Source organism: Halichondria panicea, chromosome 1 (genome assembly GCF_963675165.1).
Source record: "Halichondria panicea chromosome 1, odHalPani1.1, whole genome shotgun sequence".
Classification (NCBI taxonomy): Eukaryota; Metazoa; Porifera; class Demospongiae; order Suberitida; family Halichondriidae; genus Halichondria; species Halichondria panicea.
The window spans coordinates 14,440,250-14,463,795 of record NC_087377.1 but is presented as its reverse complement, the minus strand read 5'-3'; the positions used below and the strand labels follow the sequence as shown (position 1 = coordinate 14,463,795).

General features: G+C 40.6%; 2 protein-coding genes and 2 long non-coding RNA genes across 4 annotated transcripts; 3 read left to right on the top strand and 1 right to left on the bottom strand.

Annotated features, from left to right (window-relative positions):
• Nucleotides 1–7,179: 7,179 nt before the first annotated feature.
• On the top strand, nucleotides 7,180–8,900 carry LOC135351706 (uncharacterized). Its single transcript, XR_010399490.1, has 4 exons — nucleotides 7,180–7,527; nucleotides 7,619–7,800; nucleotides 7,932–8,146; nucleotides 8,241–8,900. It is a non-coding gene; the product is annotated as an uncharacterized LOC135351706 (long non-coding RNA).
• Nucleotides 8,901–9,885: 985 nt separating this feature from the next.
• On the top strand, nucleotides 9,886–10,819 carry LOC135351674 (uncharacterized). Its single transcript, XR_010399479.1, has 2 exons — nucleotides 9,886–9,988; nucleotides 10,171–10,819. It is a non-coding gene; the product is annotated as an uncharacterized LOC135351674 (long non-coding RNA).
• Nucleotides 10,820–12,398: 1,579 nt separating this feature from the next.
• LOC135351399 (uncharacterized) lies at nucleotides 12,399–14,611 on the top strand. The gene is made up of 6 exons (XM_064550388.1): nucleotides 12,399–12,605; nucleotides 12,658–12,948; nucleotides 13,001–13,202; nucleotides 13,276–13,649; nucleotides 13,758–13,959; nucleotides 14,009–14,611. Exons 2-6 carry the CDS (start codon nucleotides 12,688–12,690, stop codon nucleotides 14,548–14,550), a joined length of 1,581 nt encoding a protein of 526 aa, XP_064406458.1. The 5' UTR covers nucleotides 12,399–12,605; nucleotides 12,658–12,687; the 3' UTR covers nucleotides 14,551–14,611.
• Nucleotides 14,612–18,686: 4,075 nt separating this feature from the next.
• Nucleotides 18,687–22,483, bottom strand: LOC135351613 (uncharacterized). Its single transcript, XM_064550671.1, has 8 exons — nucleotides 21,588–22,483; nucleotides 21,236–21,523; nucleotides 20,376–21,149; nucleotides 19,856–20,304; nucleotides 19,600–19,748; nucleotides 19,292–19,480; nucleotides 19,064–19,196; nucleotides 18,687–19,011 (listed from the first exon to the last, which is right to left on the bottom strand). The coding sequence occupies exons 5-8, from the start codon at nucleotides 19,708–19,710 to the stop codon at nucleotides 18,986–18,988; spliced, it is 459 nt and encodes a 152-aa protein (XP_064406741.1). The 5' UTR covers nucleotides 19,711–19,748; nucleotides 19,856–20,304; nucleotides 20,376–21,149; nucleotides 21,236–21,523; nucleotides 21,588–22,483; the 3' UTR covers nucleotides 18,687–18,985.
• Between the last annotated feature and the right edge of the window lie 1,063 nt (nucleotides 22,484–23,546).

The window sequence follows — 23,546 nt, the reverse complement described above, 5'->3', positions numbered from 1 at the left end:
GACGGATAGTGTGAATGGTACCAAAAAAGTCTTTAACAATTTATCATTGGGCTCTGCATCTGTCGAACTTGTTCAAGTATCACAGCACAGTTCTAAAGTTTTTGCAAATTTCTCATCAATTCTTATTTTAGAACTTTCTCAAATGGTCACTGAAATACACAGAATCAGCTGTGGTGATGCAATAAACAACAATGACACTTCAGTGAACATCTCAATAGTAACAGAAGCACTGCCCGATGTCTGTAACTTCAGTGTAAGAATCAATACGTCATCTATCCCCTATATGGTTATACTGGCTGTTACTTGGAAACAATACGTAAGTTTGTAATGCTTGTCGCAAGTCAACTGCATCATATTTGCTTTGCAGGCTGAATGTTCTCAATATCAGGAGGAGATTCTTTACAATCTTTCTCTTCTCTATGACGATACAAGCTATAGCAAAAGTGTGAGCAGTAGTGTATGTACACCAACTTGCTTTGTCTCCTTTGAAGTATCAGTGACTGGAAATGACAGGATCTATGTTGTCACCCTTCAAGCTAGAAACAGCATAGGGACTAGTAATATCACTACATCCAGTGGCATCATACCAGGTATATTTAATCATAACCTATATTTAATTAGGTCCCCATACATTTTTTCCTAAGCTGGTACTATCGTGTGTGATACACCTTCTACTCCTATCAACGAGAGCCTTAGAATTTTATCTACTGAATCTGGTTTCATGGAGGGTTCAGAAATTGTGCTCCAGTGTGACGATAGTCTACTTCCCAGTCACCCAAGAATAGCAACTTGTGTTAAAGTTTCAGGAAGAGGAGAGTGGGTACCTAATCCTGCTGACCTACTTTGTGAAGGTATTTAAATTATATTAAATGAGCGAAAAATTGTACACTGGTAAGTTTCACTTGCTCCCAAATGCTGTTTGGTCTAAAAGGGCCCCAGCAATGCACCTTCCAGCGGCTAATCATAGAAACTAATGGACTTGGTAAGTTCGTGTACAGTGAGACTTGGAACAACCACCTTGTTCACCTGGAACAAGAACTCAGAGACGGGCAGCAATTAAGAGTGCCAGATTTGCATGAAGGATCGAGTGTTTGTGCTTTGTAACAGGTAAAACCACGACTGCATGCACAGCATGCAGTTGTGGTTTTACCTGTTACGAAGATTAAGAATGATGAGAGATCATTCTTGGAGCTGCATGAGTGTTGTTTAATTCCAAAGTATTTCTTCGTTGTCGGCTCAGATTTGACGAAAAAAACTCTCCCAAAGCATGCAAGTGTATATATAATATTATGATGCCCTCACAACCTTCGATTGAGTTGTTGGATTCTAGTTCTATACTGAGCTCTTCAATCATACACTTTTATAATCAAGAAGCCAATGGAATGGCCAAGTGCTAATTATGTGGCACACTACCCTTATACTTGTTTCACGCTGGAGAAGGGGAGAGGTATATTTATGTGTTTAAATTACGAGTTGTTTTTTCACTTTTGTTTACCTTATAATTATACTTGTTATGTGCTTCTGGTGGGTTTTGTTACCTCTTACGGTCATGGACAGCATAAGCCTGGTGATTGGGATTTATCTTGCTGTTTAAGTCAAGCTACCAATAAATAGCATCCCGCTCAGTGACAGCGCATAGCACATGGTCAACGTGCATATAATTATCGGCCAAACTTCCCATGCATGCAATCTATACACATATCTACCTAGATCAATGGAGGATGGAGACACTGCATGTTACAGAATTTACAGCTATAGTATTTTATATTGACTTTGCTTTTTTCTACTGAATTGACAGTAAGTTGTGTCTAAATCCATAATTACAGTGACACAATTAATTACATCATTTTTTGCACCACCCATGCTTCAAAACACCTTTAAAGAATTCTCTGATTCTTTTTCTGCTGGCAAGGAAACAATGGTATATCAGCTACAGCTCACCCAGATTCTGCTCATGATTTTCAATTCAGCAGGTAAAAGTTTATTATTAGGTAGTCTATATAAGAGTCAATATAATTATATCTAGATACTAGCTGCAGATTATGCAACAGTGTCTCCATCCTTCATTGAGAATGCCTGTCCCCAAGAGAAGAGAAGTCTGACATGTATAAGTGAAAGTGATGCACTGATATGGATTGCTCCAAATCCTTTTGGACGTCCAATGGAAACACTTAATCGTGTGGACTTTTCAAGTTCACTCTCACCTACACTTGGGAAACGTAACATTAGTGAAGACACACTTGGAGCCTACACAGTATCACTCAACTCAGTAACACCACATCTGAACTCCACACTGGAACTAACCCTGTACAGTTCGATGGATGGTCGAGATATTGAGTGCTCTGGAACAACTGTGCGAATTGATCTCTATGGTGAGTTGATCTAATTGTGGTTAAATTTACATTAGTATAGTGTGTTCTTTGTATCAAAATTACACTAAGTGCATGGATGCTTCTATATGGTTAAGCGACGATATAGTCGCAGTAAGAGAGATGAATATATCAGACAGTGGAGCGTCAATAGTGACACAGTAATAAGAGAGACATCTATGTTACTGTGACTATCATCACTTTACTATATATAATTATATAGAAGCATGCATCCACTTATTGTAATTAATTTTGACACAAAGGGCACCCCATAAAACTGCATTGTGTGAGGAATGCACCGTATGCTGTTCTGTACAGTGCATGCTCACTAAGATTTTTCTTGGATACCTATATAGACTCTCCAGGACTACCAGAGCTTCTTCAAGTTTCTGATATTGTCAATAAATCACAGAATAGCACTGTTACTCTCCAATGGAACCCTCCTCTTTCTAATGCAAAGGTTTACTATACTCTGTAACAGTCACTCTCACAAACAACTCTGCTTATGCCATGCTAGTGGTAACAGAGTCACACATTGAGCTGATACTTCAGTACAATCAGGAATATGCAGTGATGGTAGTATCTACAAATTGTGCTGGGTCCAGTCTTCCCGTATCACTCAATATCATATTAGGTAAGCATTATTTTATTGATCAGAATAGATTTTAAATGTATTGTAATTAAGTAAGGTGTGATGTCCCGCCTCTTCTGACAAATGGAACGTTTGAATTCAGTAGCCAGGCAGAGGGAGCACGATCGTCACTCTCTTGTAATGAAGGATTTGTTCTTATTGGGCCAACTACTGGCACTTGCACAAATGATACGACATGGCAACCTGACGTGCTTGCATTCAGATGTCATTCCATCCTTGATGAAACTAATGGTACAATTATAAAATTATTTGCTCCAATTTTGCCAAAATAATATTTATTTGCAGCACCCAGTACAAGCCAGACAACGAAATTGACTCACATCGATACATTGTCAAGTGTAGCAGAAAAAGCTGATGAGTTTTTATCAATTGCTGAAATTACAGGGATGACCGCAAGCATCACATTCTTAATGGGAATTTTGATAGAATTCCTCGCTGGACTCCTAGTGATGCATATTTGCTCTCGTAAGAAGGGAGTGTACTCCCCAGCAGTTGAAGGACAAGCTAACGGAGGACCCACTGCGCAAGCTGGTCCTGTTTATGAAGAGGTGTCACCCAAAGAGGAGATAGAACTGAACAGTAACCAATCGTATGGACCAGTAAACATGTGTTAGTATTCATGTACATTACAGCCAGTATTATACTTCTATATAGCTAGCGTTTAGTAACACGTGAATATTGCGCATCAACATTATTATTTTTATGGTGATGTTCAAAATCCTGTTTTTACAATAATCAGATAGATCTAGCTTACATCCGTGGAGGTGTATAAAAAGGTCACTAAATTAAGTGTGAGCTGTAATAATCTTTTCATCCACCTACTGTTCTCAATTACCTTTTAGCTAGCCGGTTATTTTTCTAGATTTTCGAGGTCGACCCAGAAACACCAAAATGTGCGTCGAAAATTAGATATTGAATCTCTCTACTGTGAGGGTGTGGTCATTTGAAATTCATCCTCAAAATCTTTACTTTGGGCAATCCGCGAAAATTTAGTGCCTCGAAAATAACCCGCTATATCGGACAGTATACTACTGCTATAATGATTTGCAAACTGATTTTTAAGAGTCTAATCGACGCACACGTAGAACAAATGCTAGCATAATGTGCCAAAAAGTTCGCCCTATAAATTATACAGTACAGCGGAACCTCTGTTAACAACGACCTCCAAATAAAGGCCATGCAGTTGCTATATAACGACCAGGCACCCAGGTCCCAATGAACAGTTTGTGTACAAAACAACCCCTCAACAAAGGCCACCTCTGTATAAAAGCCAAAACATTGATCCCAATGTAAAGGTGTCCGTTATAGAGGGGTTCCACTGTATTTGATTTGAATTGAGTTTAAAAACGCGTTACAAAATGCATCACACAAAAAGTACTTCGCTTTCTAAGTATTAATTTTAGTGTTTACAAACAGTTCATAAAATATTATTCACACACTAGCCAATTAGTACAATCACACAATCACAACTGAAACTAAATACAGTCATGTATTATTGTTCCCACTAATTACGAGAATTGTCACAAACTTTCAACAGCAAGAGAAAACCAACAGTTTGAATAGAAAACTTATTCTTTCATAAAGTTAGGATTGAGAGGGCTAGTTAAACATGAGCACGATTGTGTTTGTCAACAAAATGCATGCAATTCACTTAAAATTTCAGGAATAAATTTCAGGGATGATGGGGATTGTATATACGTACATTTGATAAAATCATTATCACTGTTGAAGGAGTGAGTCTGGTTTGTGAACACTGTCCTGAAACTGTCAGACTGTGACTGAATATTGAATGACTATAATTAATACACTATACGTCAGATTGCTTTCCAATTGAGCTCAATTTTGACAACGTATACAGTACGTATCTATATACATGTAAGCATGATACTTTCGTTCCCTCTTCTTCTGAGAATAAATAATATTATACCTTGGTATCCTTGAAATACAAACACATACCACCCAGATCAATCGTATAGTCTCCCATGCACTTGAATGCTCCTTAACTAAAAAATAATACCAATCTTTGCTACTTCGCCCGATTCACGTGCACCCACTGACATAAATTTTTGTCTTTTTTTCCCCATTTGTAACCCAACCCAGCCACACTCAATACTTTTTGAACCCTCCCCTTTTGCAAATATCGATCGGAATGTGAAGGGGATCCTGATGTTTTCGACAACCTCAAAGTACTCTTGGAAGTGCAGGACGACACCTACATGTTGCCTATACATCCTCAGCTATCAGCTATCTGCCAAATAACAGACTTGTGTTTGTCAATAATTTACTATTCTGTTTACAGTCCATCACACCTACCTCGGATATCATGTCTGAACTTTTAATTATCCCAAAGTTTATTTATCATTCAATGCGCATACGCTATGAACAAATACAACTTCTATAGTCGTAAAACATGATGACAGTGTGCTGCAGGCCAAGTGCAGTACTAATCATCTTAATTTCAATGATAAGTGAAGAGGTGTACTCATCATCAGTGTCTCTGACTGTTGAGGGAGGAGTGAGTCTGGTTGGTGAACACTGTCCTGGAACTGTTAGACTCTTCTGTGAGGGAGTGGACCTCACACAGTTAGAGTGGAGGTTGTACCATGCTGAAAACATGTATTTTTCAAGACCTTTTCGCCTGATAGTGTGAATGAAACAAGAAATGTCTCAATTTTGGCCTTCGCATCTGTTGAACTTGTTCGAGTGTCACAAGATAGAATTTCTAAAGTTTTTGCTAATTTCTCATCAATTCTTACTTTAGAACTTTCTCAAACAGCCATTGAGATTATAAATATTACGAGGATCAGCTGTGGTGACCCAGAAACTAACAATGACACCTTGGTGAAAATCTCAATAGTGAAAGAAATACTGCCCAATGTCTCTAACGTCAGTGTAAGAATCAATACATCATCTATCCCCTCTATATTTATACTGGCTGTCACTTGGAAACAATATGTAAGTTAGTTATAATTGGTTTTGCAATAAGTCAACTGCACACATTGCAGATTGAATGCTGCAATATCAGGAGGAGATCTTTTACAATATTTATCTTCTCTATGACAATACAAGCTATAACAAAAGTGTGAGCAGTAGTGTATGTACAACAACTTGCTTTGTCCCCTTTGAAGTTCGATGATTGGAAATGACAGGATCTATGTTGTCACCCTTCAAGCTAGAAACAGCATAGGGACTAGTAATATCACTACATACAGTGGTATTATACCAGGTATTAGATCAAATAAATCATAATCCTAATTAAATCCCCATTTCTCCCCAAGCTGGTGCTATTATGTGTGATACACCTTCTACTCCTATCAACGGGAGCCTTAGTATTTTATCTGCTGAATCTGGTTTCACGGAAGGATCAGAAATTGTGCTCCAGTGTGATGATGGTCTACTTCCCAGTCACCCAAGAACAGCAACTTGTGTTAAAGTTTCAGGAAGAGGAGGGTGGGTGCCTAATCCTGCTGACCTGCATTGCGAAGGTGTCTTACACAAGATAATAGCTGAATCATGACATTATAATAATTGTCTCAATGTACAGCACCCATTGCTAACGAATCAGTTCACATCAATACGTCTTGAGTATCAGAGAAAGATGGCTACTCTTTATCAAATGCTGAGATTACAGGAATGAGCACAGGCATAACGTTCTTAATGGCAACACTCCTTGGATTTCTCACTGGACTCGTAGTGATGCACTTTTGCTCTCATAAGAAGGCAGTGTACTCCTCGGCAGCTGAAGGACAAGCTAACGTAGGACCCATTGCATCAACTGGTCCTGTTTATGAGGAGGTGTTGCCTAAAGAAGAGATTGAACTGAACACTAACCAAGCTTATGGACCAGTAGGAGTGGGAAAAACATGACTGTGTTAGTAAATTTCCAGCCAATATTATTGTGGTACATTTGACGAGTCAGATAGTATTCCCTCCACTGGTGTGATGAGCTGAATTGATCATTATCTCAATCACCTGTTTACAGCGCAATCACATACACTGTGACAATTCTCGTTAATATTGGCAATTAGTTTCAGTGTATGTGATTGCGCTGTAAACAGGTGATTGAGATAATGATCAATTCAGCTCATCGTATTGTACATTTTTAACACTTCAATTTCATGTAGTATAGATTACTGAAATTCTCCATTGCAGTTATCGTACCTCTTTCAAAACAAGCATGAGTATGGCTTGAGCAAAGATACTGATGTGGCACTGTGGCTAGCTTACAGAGCATACACCCATCAACCAGACTTAGTTGAAGCGTTTGACTTCGTGGTCGTCAATTCACTCCTTCACAATCAGTTTGACGACTTCAAAAAAGCAGAAAACACTGACATCAGCTACTTAGAAATGAACAGCCTGTTACATTTCTACATCTGTCAACACCCCCAGTCTGGTACTTTCCTGACAAAAAAGTATGGTAAAACATACCTAACCTGCACTTGTGGTCAAGTCAATGAACTATGTCAATGGATCTATACGATATGAGAAAACAACACCCTCAAGGTATATTATTATATACGGTAAAACTATTATGCATGCGTGTATACTAAAACTGCGTGTGGGTATAATTATCATCTCACTAAGTATATTCCAGACTTACCACAAAGTTCTGTGATGGGCAAAGAGCAGCAAAAGATGCCACTTTGCTCAACACCAGACGTGAGCCTTACACATGGACCTGTGGTGACTCATTTGCAACCAATTGATGTCCCCTTAGACCGTCCACCACCACCTAAGAGACGAAAGTCTAATCAGTCTGTACCTAAGAGTCAAAAGGTAACTTCTGTCAGCCACGTGCATGGCATGTATATAATTATAATTGTCCTGACATTAATTTTGTGATCAGGCACGGTCAATTAATATGTAGATATACTATTAACTACATAATAATAATTGTACATGCTCAGACCAGGTATGCTGGGAGTCTCTGGATACCTGACTTAGATCTACGTTACAGGGATAGGGCAGTTGTAAAGAGAGGAAAACTATGTGACAAGCATATATGTATGCTGCCCATGAAGTGCTGAGGTATCAGTTCCCTCATCTGCATGGTCTTCAATCGACATTATACTTACTCAAAAAGAGTTTAAAGCAATGCAATGTCATGACTCTGTTGTAAGAGGTAAGGGTTAGGCTTATATAATGTTATCTCGATGGATCACTAATTATATTACTGTAATGTACATAGAAGAATTATCGCCTATAATTATATGCAGCCGTTCAGATACTATTTGTTGAGGAAAGAGAGCACTGGGTTGTTTCCAGCCTCACCAATGGAAAACTGAGACTATACGACAGCTGTTCAACTGGAGAATTAACCTCAAGTCTTTAAGTACAGCTAGCTCAAATATACGGCAATCAATTTGCGGTAAACAACAAACTCAAAGTTTACATTGAGCCTGTACAGCAGCAAGAAGGAGAAATGGACTGTGGTGTTTTCAGCATTGCAAATGCATACAATGCTGCACAGGCGAGGAGTACGAAAGATGTAACGTATGACTCACAACAAATGCGTTCACACATTCAGCACTGTTTTGAAGCTAAAACGTTCAGCACTTCTCCTCAATCTAAAAATTCGGCAGCAATCAACAGATGTGATCCCAAACAGATAATCATCGAGCTGTACTGCACTTGTGGTCTTCCAGAGATATATGATAGCCGAATGACCGAGTGTACAGAATGCCAAAAGTGGTTTCACTTTAAACGCATAAACATCAAGGTCAGGCCAAGAGGATGGCTGTGTATAACATGTAGATCTAATTCATGTTAACTGTATCACCAATTGTTATTAAATAGCTAGCTAGCAAGCTATATTATAGAATTTATTATTAATTATTGAATATTATTGTTTTGCCATTATTATACGTAGACCTCCATTACTTCTAATACGTACGACGCTGGCCTCATCTCATACCGATATAATTATGTGTAGAACCAGGAGTAGTATAATAGTAATAATAATAAGAATACGTTTATTGAAAGCAGTTTATAGTGACAGTTAATTAAATTTGAGGGATCAGGCCCTCTTGTAGCAAGAGTGATGTAGCATCACGTAGGGGTCCATGATTTGATGATCATGTTCCGTAGGGGTCCATGATTATTTTGATGATCTTGTTCCGTATATATAGGGGTCCATGATTTGATGATCTTGTTCCACGGATGCACATAATTGAAGATCGGACGGCAGCGAAGGATAGCTTGCACCTTAGCCAACTGATTACTACTGAGTATAGTTTTCCTTATTTCCAGGCGAGCATGTCTGCTAGTCTTTTGTAGAAGGTGGCGGCCTCTTGCCCCAGTCCACCTGTGGTTTATAGAAGACATCGACGAGGGAGTGAAAACTCCTTGCTCAATGTCTCTGACGCGTTGGCCGTAAGCCTGTTTATTTTCGTCCTCATGTTTCTTGTACCTCATGTTTCTTGTAGGCAGCTTTGATGGTTCTGGAGCTGTTGCTGGGTGCATTCGGGTACATCAAAATATGCATTTTGAGCAGCAAACCAGAACCTCTTGCACGGATGTCTAAGCGGGCATAGCCGCATTGTCAGTGGTTAAAGATTCTCGCTTAGTGGTTGTAGTCGGGGTTCTCATGTTCTGTGGCAACATTGTGGCAGACTTTGGTGAGAAGTGAAGCAGTCAGGTCATGTAGCTCGTTATGCCTTCTAGTTGGGAAGTCGCTCTTTGGTAAAAATCATTGCGCATGCAGAGGCGGATCTAGACATTAGAAAAGGGTGGTTCCTAAAAGCAATTGGTAAAAGGATAACGAGCCCGAAGGGTGAGTGTTAAGCCGCGCGCAGCGCGGAAAATTGGGCCACGCCCACTTCCGGTGTAACCTCCGCCCATTTCCTGTCACCTGAGTGCTAGGCCAAGGGGCTAGGGAGGTCTATTTTATAGTACCGTAGTAGATGTAACATTATGTCTAGATAGCTATGGCTCCAGTGCAGTGATAGTAAGATCAAGAAGTTAAGTAAGTGTGTGAGTGAGTAAATGAGTAATTTTTATACAAGAGCTTAGAGTATTTAATAATTGATTGTAAAAAACACATATAAAGACATTCAATCATCAGGTAGCATAAAAGGGAGTTTCATTCTCCTTGGTACGGGTGTAGCTGGCTGTATGATACTACTAGTTTTTTTATATTTTCTGCAGACAAAAGCTGGTTGCATCGGTGGTACCCAGTCTTGCAATGAACCGTTGCCGTCTTTGTCCAATATCGAAATGGAGTCAAAACAAATCTACCAAGCGTTTGACCACCAACCTGATATGGTGAGAAAAGTACACAGGCACGACAATACACTCCATCAGAACATTGACTGTAATGCATCCACGGGTATGATCTCAGCCATTCTGGTTTGAACCGACGGAAATTGCTTGAAGGACATGGTCTGGTGCGTGGATAGCTCTCTGGATCAGTATTGGGATTGGTAGTCAAGATTCGATACTTGTGATCTCTTGTTAAACTCTTAATATCTACCCCTGAGTTAAGGAGTTTCCCAATGTCGCAATCATCACTTGAGGTAGCACCACCTAAGCCACACCGGATAACGCAGTCACCCTCCTCCATATCAAGTTCACTGTCTGAATCTTCAGTGTCACTGGGGACGTCAGTAGGGGGAGACGAGTCAGCGGGGCTGACAATAGCATCCTGTGACTCCTGTGACTCTGAACCTACAATTGAAGTTGTTTTTATTTATAAGTTTTGTTGTTTATTTATCATAATTTATATGATTTGGATTTTTATTTATGTGAAACCGTACCTGCTTTACTCTTTTTGAAGAATGTTGAAATTGGTACTTGACTTGGTCTCTTCCTGTTACTCATTGTTGTATAATAGGTTGAACATAATTACCACAATCAAAGCTGCATGACCACTGGACACACATGGGTTTATCCCCATCTTGTATCCAATTAATTACTGCTTACTATGCAGTTTTTGCAACGCGATCAGTTGAGAAAGAGTAAAGAAGCTGCCACTGCTTTTAGCTAAGTTCTGTTCCTTCTAGAGTGGACTACATGCAGGTATTGACATTACTACATAAGTAGAATAGGTAAAACATGACTGTAAATGACTGTAGATTGCTAAAAATCAATTTTAATATTTTGAGCAAAAGGGGGGTTCCTTTGCTCCCTTGGATCTCCCCCTGGATCCGCCTCTGGCATGGTTTGCTGAGAAGGCTGAGCTACAGTTGCACTTAGTTGGGGTTGATGGCAGTGGCCAGCCATAACAAATACAGGATGCATCTCTGAAACCGTGGTCATCAATAGGTAGAACTGAAAGCCACCTTCAGAGGTTGCACCTGGCAGCTTGCTCATCGATGAGGCACCTTTCTCTCCTGGTAGACTACATGGTAGAACATTGCGTTGCTATCTCGAGGGGGGCCCTAAATCACTATGGGGGGCCTATATCACTAGCGCAATATAGGCCCCCCCTCCCCTAACACCCAAATCGCTGGGCACTTCTACACCGGTGTCATAGGATAGAACCTCCGGGCGACAGTTTCTCCCCCGGAGCCTGCGGTCTTAGGACAATGCCTCCCCCCTGGTGGTTTCGTCCTAGGACAGAATCCCCGCCCCCAGGATATATCATCCGGGTATATGTACCCTGTCAAAACCTGTCAAGGCTTTAGTATAATAAGCGTGCGCGTGCATGCGAAATGTATAGACTGTTAGCAATCAGAATGGCTACTCAACAAGAGGATGAGGACATACTGCTGTACAAGACTGCTGCCAGCAATGCTGGCCAGAAGAAATACAGAGACGGGCTTTCCACTAATGACAAGAGAAGTATAAGAGACAAAGCTCAAAGATATGCTCTGCAGCAACAATGCTTATACCTGCCTGAGAAGGACAGCACTGGCATGCATAGAATGAGAAGAGTTGTGGTGAAGCAAGAGGAGAAAAGCAGGATACTAAACATGTGCCACGATGGACTGGATGGGATGCATTTTGGGAGAGACAAGACCTATGGAAAGGTATATTTATCATCATATCTTATAAAGTATAATTATATCTGTTTCATGCATGTAGGTTGCTCAGGATTTCTACTGGAAAGGCCTACATGCTGACGTCATACAGCTCTGCAAGCACTGCGACAAATGCCAACGAACGAATCACCAACTGCAGAAGCCCAGAGCAGAACTACACCCCATCCCTGTGACAAAGGTCTGGTACAGAGTTGGTATTGACTTGGTAGGACCTCTACCTGAAACAAGCTCTGGAAACAAGTACATTATCACCCTTTCAGACTATTTCTCTAAGTGGCCTGAGGCTGCCCCACTCCCATCAAAATCAGCAGAAGGTGTAGCAAAATTTCTGTTTGACACATTTTGCAGGCATGGGTGGCCAAAAGTGATTCAATCAGACCAAGGAAGAGAGAGTTTGTCAACGAAATCAACACCCGACTTTTTCAGTTGACTGACATACAGCACTGCGTATCAAGTGCTTACCACCCACAAACAAATGGCCTTGATGAACGCTTCAACCAGACTCTAGTGAACACTCTCAAGAAGGTAATCGATTCTAGTACTGATGACTGGGATCAGCATCTCTCTGCTGCTCTTTATGCCTATCGCATATCAAAACAGGTAAAATTTTAATTATTATATCATGCATGCATATGTTATTTTTTGATTGTAGGCGTCATCAAAGTACACACCCTTTTTCCTAATGTTCAATCGCCACCCGCGGAAAGCTGTTACTTTTGATATGGATCAACGAGATGGTGCTGACGCTATAGAAGATAGAGGAGATGCTGACCAATTGAGTGGAGAGGAGACTGAAAATGAAGAAGACGGAGAAGACATGGATGGAATTCTCCGAAGGTTGATGGAAATTCGTGACCGCTGTCACCTCAATGCCAAGGAGAACATTGCTGCTGCACAGCAAAAACAGAAGCAGCAGTATGACAACAAGCATAACTCTTTGAAGGTATTATTTTATATAGCAAACTTTAGCTTATTTTTTTCCATTTTTGTCGTAGAGTTATCCAGTTGGCAGCAGTGTCATGCTAAAGAATATGGCCAATTCTCATCGAATGGGAGGGAAAATGGACTGCACCTGGAAAGGTCCATATATTGTCCATAAGATCCTTGACAAGGGTAGATACGAGTTGCAGTCTGGGAGCGGCAAAGTATTGAAAAAGTGTTACAACGGGGTACTGCTAAAGGAATACTACTCTCCAGGTAAAGTGTGGCTAGCAATAACCTCCTTCTGTCGTGTTCCTTGCTATATAATTATGCTTAAAACATTTTACAGAAACCAACGATGAAGAAAACACTCTTCCTGGCTCTGAAGACAACCACTCTTCTCCAGTCAAATCACCTCCTAAGAATAAACGAATGCCTGACGTACCCTCTCAAAAGCCTGATATACCCTCTCAAAAGCCTGATGTACCCTCTCAAAAGCCTGATATACCCTCTCAAAAGCCTGATGTACCCTTTCAAAAGCCTGACCTACCCTCTCAAAAGCCTGATGTACCCTCTCAAAAGCCTGATGTACCCTCTCAAAAACCTGACCTACCCTCTCAAAAGCCTGACCTACCCTCTCAAAAGCAAGATAAGCGTGATAAGCGTCCTCTTGACACAAAAGATCCTTGCAAGTCACCTCCTAGGAAGAAACAAAAGAGTCAGGTAATAATATATAATTATCATAACATGTCTATTTTCTTGGTAGAATATTCTGTATAAGCTGTGTATATATCTTGTACAATTCTTAGACTTCTGTGTATATGATTATAGGGAACGATGTGGCTGAAGACCCTAGATCTAAACCTCTTTGACAAACAAGTGTTGAGTGCAATAGGTGGTATGCTCTCCGACAAGCATATGCGTGCAGCCCACCAGTTATTATCGATGCAATTCCTTAAGTTTGAAGGCTGCTATAATACTCTCTTGGCCCAATTAAAGGCATTTCCACCAGTTTCCAATAATCAAGGCCCAGGTAAGACAACGTTTATGTAATTATGATAATTTTACTTGTACACGTGCAGCTGTGCAAATCTTCTTTGTTGAAGAACGACAGCACTGGATTGCCACTTCTCTGTTTAAGGGTGAACTGTATTTGTACGACAGCTGCTTCAATGGAACGCTTTCCCCAAGTACTGAGCTCCAGATAGCACAAGTGTATAGCCCATTAATTCAATGCAATGGGCTGTTGATTTCTGTGGTGGCTCTCCAGCAGCAAGAGGGTGCTAACAACTGCGGACTATTTAGCATTGCTGCTGCATATCACGCTGCTATGAACGATAATGTGGATTCTCTAGTGTTTGATGAGGCCAAAATGAGAGCACATCTCATTAAGTGCTTTGAGAAGGGCAAACTCTCACGGTTCCCTCGCACAAAGAAAGCGATGCCCAAAAGACCAACACCACAAACCATTGCCATTACAATATACTGCATGTGCAAGAGACCGGACTCTTTTGAGGATATGGTCATGTGTGACAAATGTAGTGAGTGGTATCACTATCGCTGTGCCAAAATTCGCAAAGAACCAGTAGGTAATTGGTTTTGTTCTGGTTGCATCACTTTATGATTTGTGCACTTTTGGTTATATTTATTGTACTTCTTTCTCTTGCATTGTTGTATATATTGAGTATTGAGATCTATAACATAATAGATACAGAATCTATTGCATCTAGTTAGGCTTTATCTATGGCTGTTTACTTCGTAGCCTAGACTAGTCCTCTCAGATTACCTGTGGACTGACTTTCACCTGCACCGCAGAATGGGGGAGCTCTGGTCCTGGGGTAGGAGCTTTTGTCCTAGGACAGAAACTCCGGGGGGAGGATTTATCCTAAGGACGGAACCCCCCCCCCCCCGGAGCTCCTGTCCTGGGGGAGGCCGTGTCCTGTGACACCGGCACGATATTTGTTTTTTGTACTTGTGACCCTTTACCAACTTTTACGTGAAAGCTGCACATGGGCACAAGAGCTCTAGCTACACTCAGGAACGAAGGGACACAGAGACTCTTGAGGCTACAAGCACGCCTACAGCAGGTCAGAGCAGCTCAGATGGGGACCTTCTGAGCCTAAGATCACACAGGCACGCCTGCAGGAGGTCACAGCAGCTCACTTGCCATGTTTCACTTCCAAGTCTTGTGTTTTTGTGATAATAAACCTGCTAGCTCAACAGGACAAAACAGAGATCGAGACCAGTCACTACGACAGGTCAGAGCAGCTCAGATGGAGACTTCTGAAGTTGCACAGGCACCTTTAGACAATACAGCACTACGGCAGGTCAGACCAGCTCAGATGGAACTTCTGAGGCCACACAGGCACGCTTACAACAGGTCAGAGTAACTTACTTACCCGGCAAGGATTGTTCACAGTATACTATCTTGTAATTTAGGTCCAGCAAGAAGTGCTAACTTTGCTCCTCATGTTAGTTTGTATAGCCAGCTCTTTCATGCTGAACTTTCACTCTTACATATGTTTAACCTTGAATCTTGATGTTACACCACAGTCAAAGACCACAACAACCCTATATACGCCACTCAGAATAATTGTCACGGGTATACAGCTGGCACAGGGAAGTCGTATCTAATCCACTGCATCAGACTACTCGGTTTATATTCACTGTTACACAATCACTGTTACTAATTTCATTTAATTCGATAAATAAACTTAAATTACCACATCATGTACTGTACAACAAACACAAATTGCTCGCTCGCCCCAAACATGCTCTGCATACTCCTAGTTATACTATAGTCAATATAGGAGTATAGCTCCCCGGCCGGCCATGCAGTATTGAACTACTTCAAGTAACTATGACTCTCATCAGCTTGCAGCATCACAACACAAGCGAGCGTGGGGCATGCTCGCTTGTTTCGTGATGCTGCAAGCTGATGAGAGTCATAGTAGAATCTCTCTTAGCTCCAGACATTCGGTCTGTGTGACAAGTAGTAGCTCACAAACTAGCCTCGAGACCAGGCCGATTAAAATACGGCCTGGTCTCTATTGCTTGGGTGATAGTGCACATGCGCGAACTGAGTCACCCAGAATCTGGGTGACTCGTTATACTTTAGTAAACCTTTGTAAATTTAAATCGTAAACTAGTTTGTTTACTAGTTTTCTTTCCGTATTAATTTTAACAAATACTTGTCTCCTGTGAAGCTGTGGCTTATGCTCTCTATTGCGTTGTCGAGAAGACTTGCATGCTGGCTAGCTGTGGCCCTCTATGGTGCTGTCGAGAAATTAAGGCTTGCACACTAGTCTGAAGCCAGAAGAAGCTCTCATTTGTAACAGAAACCAAGTTCAAAACATCACGACCATCCAACCATCATGGAGGTAGATGAGAGCCTCTTCTGGTTTCAGACTAGTGTGCAAGCCTTCTCGACAACACCATAGAGGGCCACAGCTAGCTAGCTAGGTTTAATATAAAACTTCATTTATGCAGTGAAGTGTGTGTAGAGCCCAACCTACAACCTGTGAGCGCGGACCAACTCAACGGGGCCTCAGCGAACAGCCAAGAAAACGCACATTTGGATATATCGGCCAATGGTGTCTGGGGGGGAAGATTCCAAAAAACATACTTTGATGTGAGAGTGTTTAACCCCCTCGCCCCCTCCAACAGAAACCAGTCACATGCAGCAACATACAGAAAACACGAACTGGAAAAGAAACGGGCTTATCAGCAAAGAGTCCAGGAAGTTGAACACTCCTCTTTCACACCGTTAGTTTTATCCGTTACAGGAGGCATGGACGTAGAAGCATCACTCTTCTACAAACGCCTGAGCTCACTACTTGCCCAGAAATGGGACATCACCTACAATAAAACTCTATGCTGGCTAAGATGTCGCCTAACGTTCTCCCTCCTACGCTCAGCCATCCAAGCAATTAGAGGCGCTAGATCGTCGGTGGGACATGCAGCCAGGACACCCATTGAGATCGACCTGATCTCAGCAGAATCCCATCTCACAGGACAATAATTAATATTAACAATAATTATCTACTATTTTACACGTACCCTTGTCACTGTACATGCCATTCCTATAATAATTATTTTTACCCCACCTGGGGCCTGCACACAAAAAAAAAAAAAAAAAAAAAAAATTACACATGCAATAGGTACCAGGCTGCGGCCTGGATTCGAGGCTACTCACAAACTTATTGGACAACAACACTCGTGAATGTGACGACAGTGATAACCACGTACGTTACTACAGCAGTTTAATACTCTTACTCTTATCTACTCCTGGCGGCATCTGTAAGGACCTGTGAAATGTTTACGTTTTATCTCCAATCAGTGCATGCACATGTTATAGAAAGTATATACAACAGCTAGGAGTCGATCGCGACTAACATTAAAATTGCTACAGTATACCTATAGAGGAAAAGGATTGGAAACGAATCACTTGTGCCGAACACTCCTTGTCTGCCGGAAGTATAGATCGAAGAGGGAAGTGATAACTATACTTATACTTCCTCAAAAGCGTTCCAGCTGATTTCTATATGGCTTTCTAGCTCTCGAGTATGCTCTCTAGTATGGCTTTCTAGCTCAGGTACATTTGCACTGTTATACAATGGCAAGTAGTGCTCCGGCTCCATTTCAGAGTAAGTGATGTTGAACTGTTTATGAATTAGCTAATTACTTTCCATTTACTTTCTTCCCTTTTCATGTAAATGCAGGTAGGTTTAAGGAAGCTGTTAAAGCTGTTTTGACCGAGGGTAGATTCAAAGCCTCATCACCAGAGGCAGCAGTTGCCCTCAACACAGCTTCTGCGTTGATAGTTTTGTTAGAGGATTCAAAGCATAGTGTGATGGTTGAGGATTTTACTGTCAAATTCTACTCAAAATTGAAGTCGTGTTTCCAGCACACTCACTCATCACTTCACTTAAACAGAGAAAAGATGTGGGGATTGTATCATGAGTTGCGCACATCAGACAGCTTCAAGGAGGAATGGAGTCGTTTCCTGCATGAGTGTGGTAGACATCAACCGTGTGCTTCTTTTGTCCAGTTTGTTACTAACACACTCTTCAAACAACTGATAGAAGAGGAGGAGTTCCCTCTGAACAGTACAACGAACTCAAATTGCCACTCGGGTTTGATGACATTTGAGGAGAAGAATGCTCTGAGATATGTTGCAGGATATGTATGCCGCACATTGAGAAAACGTCTTGAATTATCTACGATTCCTGATAAAGATGATATGATATATGCTCTGATGGAGTTAAGTGGAGATGAAATGAATGACCAAGACACAGAAGCTTGGACTGATCTTATTGATAGAGGTGGACTTTGGCATATCAGTGATGATACCTACATGCTGTTTTTGATAATAGAAGAGTGTATCAGAGAACACATGACCATAGCAACCGCAAGTACGGTACAAGGAGGTAAAACACTTACTGATACCCTGCTTAAGAATGAAGATGTCCTATTCCAGTGGTGTATTCTTGGTGTTGAAACGAATGATGTAGACTTAAGTTTATTGAGGAAGATCATATCATTGTGTAACTATTCGAGGATTTGCATTTGCAACGTCTTGCCTAGAATTGTATGAACAAGCACAAAAGAAATCTCTTCAGAAAAAAAGGGCACTTCGAAAGTCCGTGTAAATAACTTCATACACTCTGTACATCATTTAATAATCATGGTTAAATTTACATTAATTATCAACATGTGTATGATAAAATTAATGTGAATGTACAATTATTGAGTTACAAAACATTACTCTATACACTATATACTACTACTTGTGCTTGTGCCTTCTTTTGGGAAGGGGTTTGTTCTCATCACCCAGTTCCAATGTTCGTTTTCTACTGTCCTTTCGGCAGTTGCCTCTAATTGTTGCACATGTGCTGTTGATCACCCGAAGAGCCTGTGTGTTCTTTGCAAATTCGCTAACATTTGGGTTTTCGTTCGATTTACCCCTCTGTCTTTGCTGACCAAAAAAATTCTCAACGGGGTTCTGGCACAACCTGTTGCTGAGGAACAGTGTGACTCCAGGTATCGTGAATAGATACTTAACCATTTCCACAAATGACCTCACCTGCAGGTATTGCTATAAAAGTATAGTGTGGGCAATAATAGTATATGCTTACCAGTAATCCTCAGGCCTTTACTAGTCTCAGGGCTGAGCATCATCAATTTTTTTTGGGTTTTTGTGAAGCCTTCCCTAGCCTCCACGCTTTTCTCCCAAGCATCCAAGTATGGAATGAATTCCTCTTCCAACCACTGTACAGTAAGTAATAATATTTGTACATGCATAATTATGTATACAATTACGAATTTACTCACAGTTCACTCCACAATCCCACAGTATATCTTACCTTCAGCCTAAAGTCTGATGCTGATCTGTAAGGGTCTTTGAATGGGTTTCGCTTTAGCTTCCCGGCAGAAATACTGCTGACATTCAATGTGTTGAACAACTTATTGAACTTGTCAACAAACGTTATGGTCTCAGCAACTTCATCTCCCTGCGTCAGTTGTAGTGCTTTAGCAACGGAGTTACTGAGAACCTGCATGCATAAATATAAGACATAAACGAATGTGGGAATTTTAAGTATACACACACACACACACGGAATTTTGACATAGAGTGCTTGTACATCTGTAACAGCACCATTAATTCACTTACTTGAGCTGCCAGATCTACTCGCATCTTGGAGAAGCTGGATAACTCAACATGCTCATACTTAAGCTTCGGTATCAATGCTAGTCCAGGGGTCTCTTGAGATCGATTCTTCATATACAGTAGCTTCAGTTGAGACCATCTTTCCCTTTGCACTGTGGAAATGTGAATAATACATACATGTTCTACAATTAGAATATTGTAAGTGTAGCTATGTACAACAAGAGTCTTAGACAGTAAATCTATAAACGCAAGCACTCACCCACAATTTTCTCTTAGGGCTAGCCCAGCCGTTTCTGACAGTCTTAATGAGGTGGGGTGGGTCAGAAAAGAAAAACAGAGACCTGCTGTTGTCACTGGCATACGGGTTACCAACTTTGTTGACCAAAGACTTCGAACCAGGCTTATGCAACTTAAAGAGACGATGATTTGCTGCTAGGCCATCACAAGTGAGTGCAAGTACCTTAAATCCACACAATTCCAACCGACCAACCGCCTCCCAAAATGGCTCGAACATCTGGTCACCAGTCAATGATGTACAAGGAAATTGAACGTAAGGAAACTGTAACTTGCTAAAGAGTCCCCTCACAAGTAGTACAAGCATAGAATGTGCCAGTGGAGTGCTTTGGTCCATATCGTTGTTTAGAGATCTTTCAAAAGCCAACAAGTGGGAATTGATATCGCCAATATTGGTGAAGCCAATGATAGCACCTACAATTATAGAGATAAAAAGGTAATGCATAAATTACCTTCACACCTAGTGCATGCATTTGTGTAAATACCTGAATGTTTGTCATACACCAAGTCTTCTTTTATGTGCATTTCATCCATTAAAAGAACCACATACTTCTCCCTCTCTGGACACAAGCTGATTTTAGCGACTTCCATCAAGTACTTGTCAACTTCTTCGGAGAAGCCAATGGAGCTTTGGATGTGATAGGTATAATCACGCAATGTCCTCTGCGAGGGAAGGCAAATAACACCAGACTCTCGCAGCATTTGGTATGCACTACTCGACAGATGTCTAAGATAAAGACACCAACGTATCATTAAGGGATCCCACTTCATCGATTTGGCATTTTTGAGAGAGGAAGCTCGCTTTTGGCTTTCCCAAAACACTCGTTGAAACGAATCTTCCAGGGGGAAGGTTTTCTTAACAGAATCGTCATTATCCTTTATGATCTGTGACAGATCATTATGGGAGCTCTTCTTCAACGAAGTTGCTTCTCTGTTCAATTACCTTTTTGAGTTTCTTTTTAAGGCGATTTATCTGTTGTTGTGCCACTCTGCTCTGTTGATGTAGAACTTTCATTCGTTTGTCCTTTTCAAGTGATGACAAGTATCGATAGTATGACTCTGAGGATTAACCCTGTTTAACTCGGTACACGTGTCTCTAGTGGAATCTTCAAAACGAAGGAACATTCGATTGAGTGTTTGTCTGTAGGCATGGCATACATTGCACTGGTTTAATTCCACAGGCACAAGAATCTGACATCCATCACATCGGATTGTTCCGTGGCTGAGCTTATCATCGTAAAATGCCACACGATTTTTCCCTGTATACACAAAATTAATTAACTGTAATAGCAGATTTCATTCTTGGCAAGAGCACATGCACTCAGTACACTACATGTATACGTACCTGAAACATCCACAAAGGTCCCATTTCTGTCAGTTACTAAGGCAGCATACTTGGCGTCGTCATTCCCAACACAAACAGTGCATGAGTCCAAGAAGTCGATAATGTCTTGTACATCAGTCACAGACGCAATTACTTGATGCTTCATTGATAATTCAGGATTGTTGCTAGGTACTTTGCAACCATTGGCAAGAGCATGCCAAGAAAGATCACTGTGTATCACTATGCTGACGGCCAACTGAGCATGCTTGGAAATATGGACATCCTCTGAGTCCGATACATTCAACCATCCTATTCAAGTATAGAGTGTACATGTAACTAAATGAAAAACCGTTCACATAATTAAGTTACGTACCTTCAGGAAGCACAATGGCAATCTTTAGCCTCTGCCTGAGGGTGGCAATTGTTGATAACGGAGTATCCGCAAATATCATTCTCGGGATGCTAACTTTCAATTCACTGATATCGATGGGCAATGAGAGTTTCTTTGCTCTCAACTTCCTAAATTCATTCTTGCGGTGAACCGCAATTCTGAATTTTCGGGGCATTTCTGTAAGTGCAAACAAAGACTATGCAAAAAGAAACAAAGACTATGCAAAACTTCAAATACTCCTCTAACAGTATATTAGCAGAATATACTCAACTAGCCCTTTTTAGAGATGAAAGAAGGAGACAAAAAACACTCCTAAAAATACTTATTTATTGATCTAGTATTAAAGTTTCACTTGTATCATTCAAAAAGTATTGCTTACGCAAAACCCTAGGACCCAAGTATACAGTTTGACACAATTACAAACTGCAAATCAGCTTTACATATCTGCTAGAGGGAGACATAATTTGGCTATCACCTTACTACCTACAAAACTGGCCTATTATTCTGCTTCAATTCTACTGAAGTGAGTTATAATGACGCTCTAACTTACCAAGTATGAATACAGTTAAGCCAAAGACACTGGCCTAACCCAGAAGTCTAACAACGTCTGCAAACGAACAGAGTCAGAAAAAATCTTTGTTGCAATCCCACCAAAAAGTGATTACGTAATAAGACAAGGAGTGTTTCAACGGATATCATTGCAACTGCCGTTCGTTTCCAATCCCTCCCTTTTCTATCTATGGTCTGTGTGTCTGTTCCAGCTGTAACTGCTCAACGGTTGCAATGCGACGAAAGCTAACAGCTTCTATAGGCTTCTAGCCACGTTCTCTTGGATTTTGATTCGTGGATTAGCAAACTAAAGCTTCTTTCTCGAGTTATGGCTAGTTTGCATGTAAATAAGTCTTTTCTTCTCAGCGACTTTATATAGATAAGCTAACTTTAATATAAAATTCATTATAATTATATAGAACTAATATAACACTCTAATACTTTTGAGCGAAAGCAAAAACATGGCGAGAGGCATTAGCACAGCGCCAGCTTGAACACTAGTTATTATAGCTGTCATCTAAGTGGTGTATACAAACATGAAAAACTGATTTTAGCTCAGGATTCATAAGTGGTATATGTGAAAGACTATGTTTCTTAGTTGGTTATTGTTTGTGCTTTTGTTCGTTATTGTATAGGGTTACTGTTCATGTATGCCAGGCAAGGATTCTTGCCTTAGCTTGATTATAGCTGTTATAGTGTTAAATAGACTACATTCACTTATTTGGTATGTTGTGCAATAGTATACGACTGTACACCCAAGGTGTTAATCCCTCTCTCCTGCCCTGTAAGATCCCGTCAAACCAGTTTTAGAACCTGACAAACAGGAAGTGTTCAGGAGTGTATAAAAGGACAGTATGTTAGATTTTGAGTTTTAGTTGTTTTTGTGATGTTAAAGTTTATGCGATGTTGTGGAATTGATGTTGTTAAATGAAGATTGTTGAATTGAATTGTGAGAACTTAATAGTCTAGAAGTGGATCTTTTACAGTATAACTTGTGTTTCGAAATGCACCTCCCTTCAGATTTTTGTTTGGGAAAAAAATACCTCTGCATACATTGATTTGCTATAGACTATCCACTGAGTTAAGCTAATAGATATAACCAAACTGTGCACAATCAGCTCTTGGCCAAAAATAAATGCCCAGTGCTTGTGTCAGGTAACACGCAATTTAACTTTGACAAGGAATGTGGTCAATTGCAAACACTGTCCACTTCCACTACCATCCTTGTTGGTTCATTCGTGTGTACAGTGTATAATTATGTCACCAGCATCTTTGTCGTTGTGCATGCAAATTAACACTATGAATTGAAAGTGCATGTCCAGTTATGTATCTGTATGCATTATGTATATATATTGGCTGTCGGATTGTTTTGCGTTGGAAGAAGCTATAGCC

Coding starts and splice junctions, on each gene's coding strand:
- LOC135351399 (XM_064550388.1), top strand. CDS start 12,688: ATGTTCAATCGCCACCCGCGGAAAGCTGTTACTTTTGATATGGATCAA. Junction 12,949..13,000: donor ACAAGCATAACTCTTTGAAG/GTATTATTTTAT, acceptor TTTTTGTCGTAG/AGTTATCCAGTTGGCAGCAG. Junction 13,650..13,757: donor GGAAGAAACAAAAGAGTCAG/GTAATAATATAT, acceptor ATATGATTATAG/GGAACGATGTGGCTGAAGAC.
- LOC135351613 (XM_064550671.1), bottom strand. CDS start 19,710: ATGAAGAATCGATCTCAAGAGACCCCTGGACTAGCATTGATACCGAAG. Junction 19,481..19,599: donor GAGTAGATCTGGCAGCTCAA/GTAAGTGAATTA, acceptor TTATGCATGCAG/GTTCTCAGTAACTCCGTTGC. Junction 19,012..19,063: donor TAAAGGCCTGAGGATTACTG/GTAAGCATATAC, acceptor CAATACCTGCAG/GTGAGGTCATTTGTGGAAAT.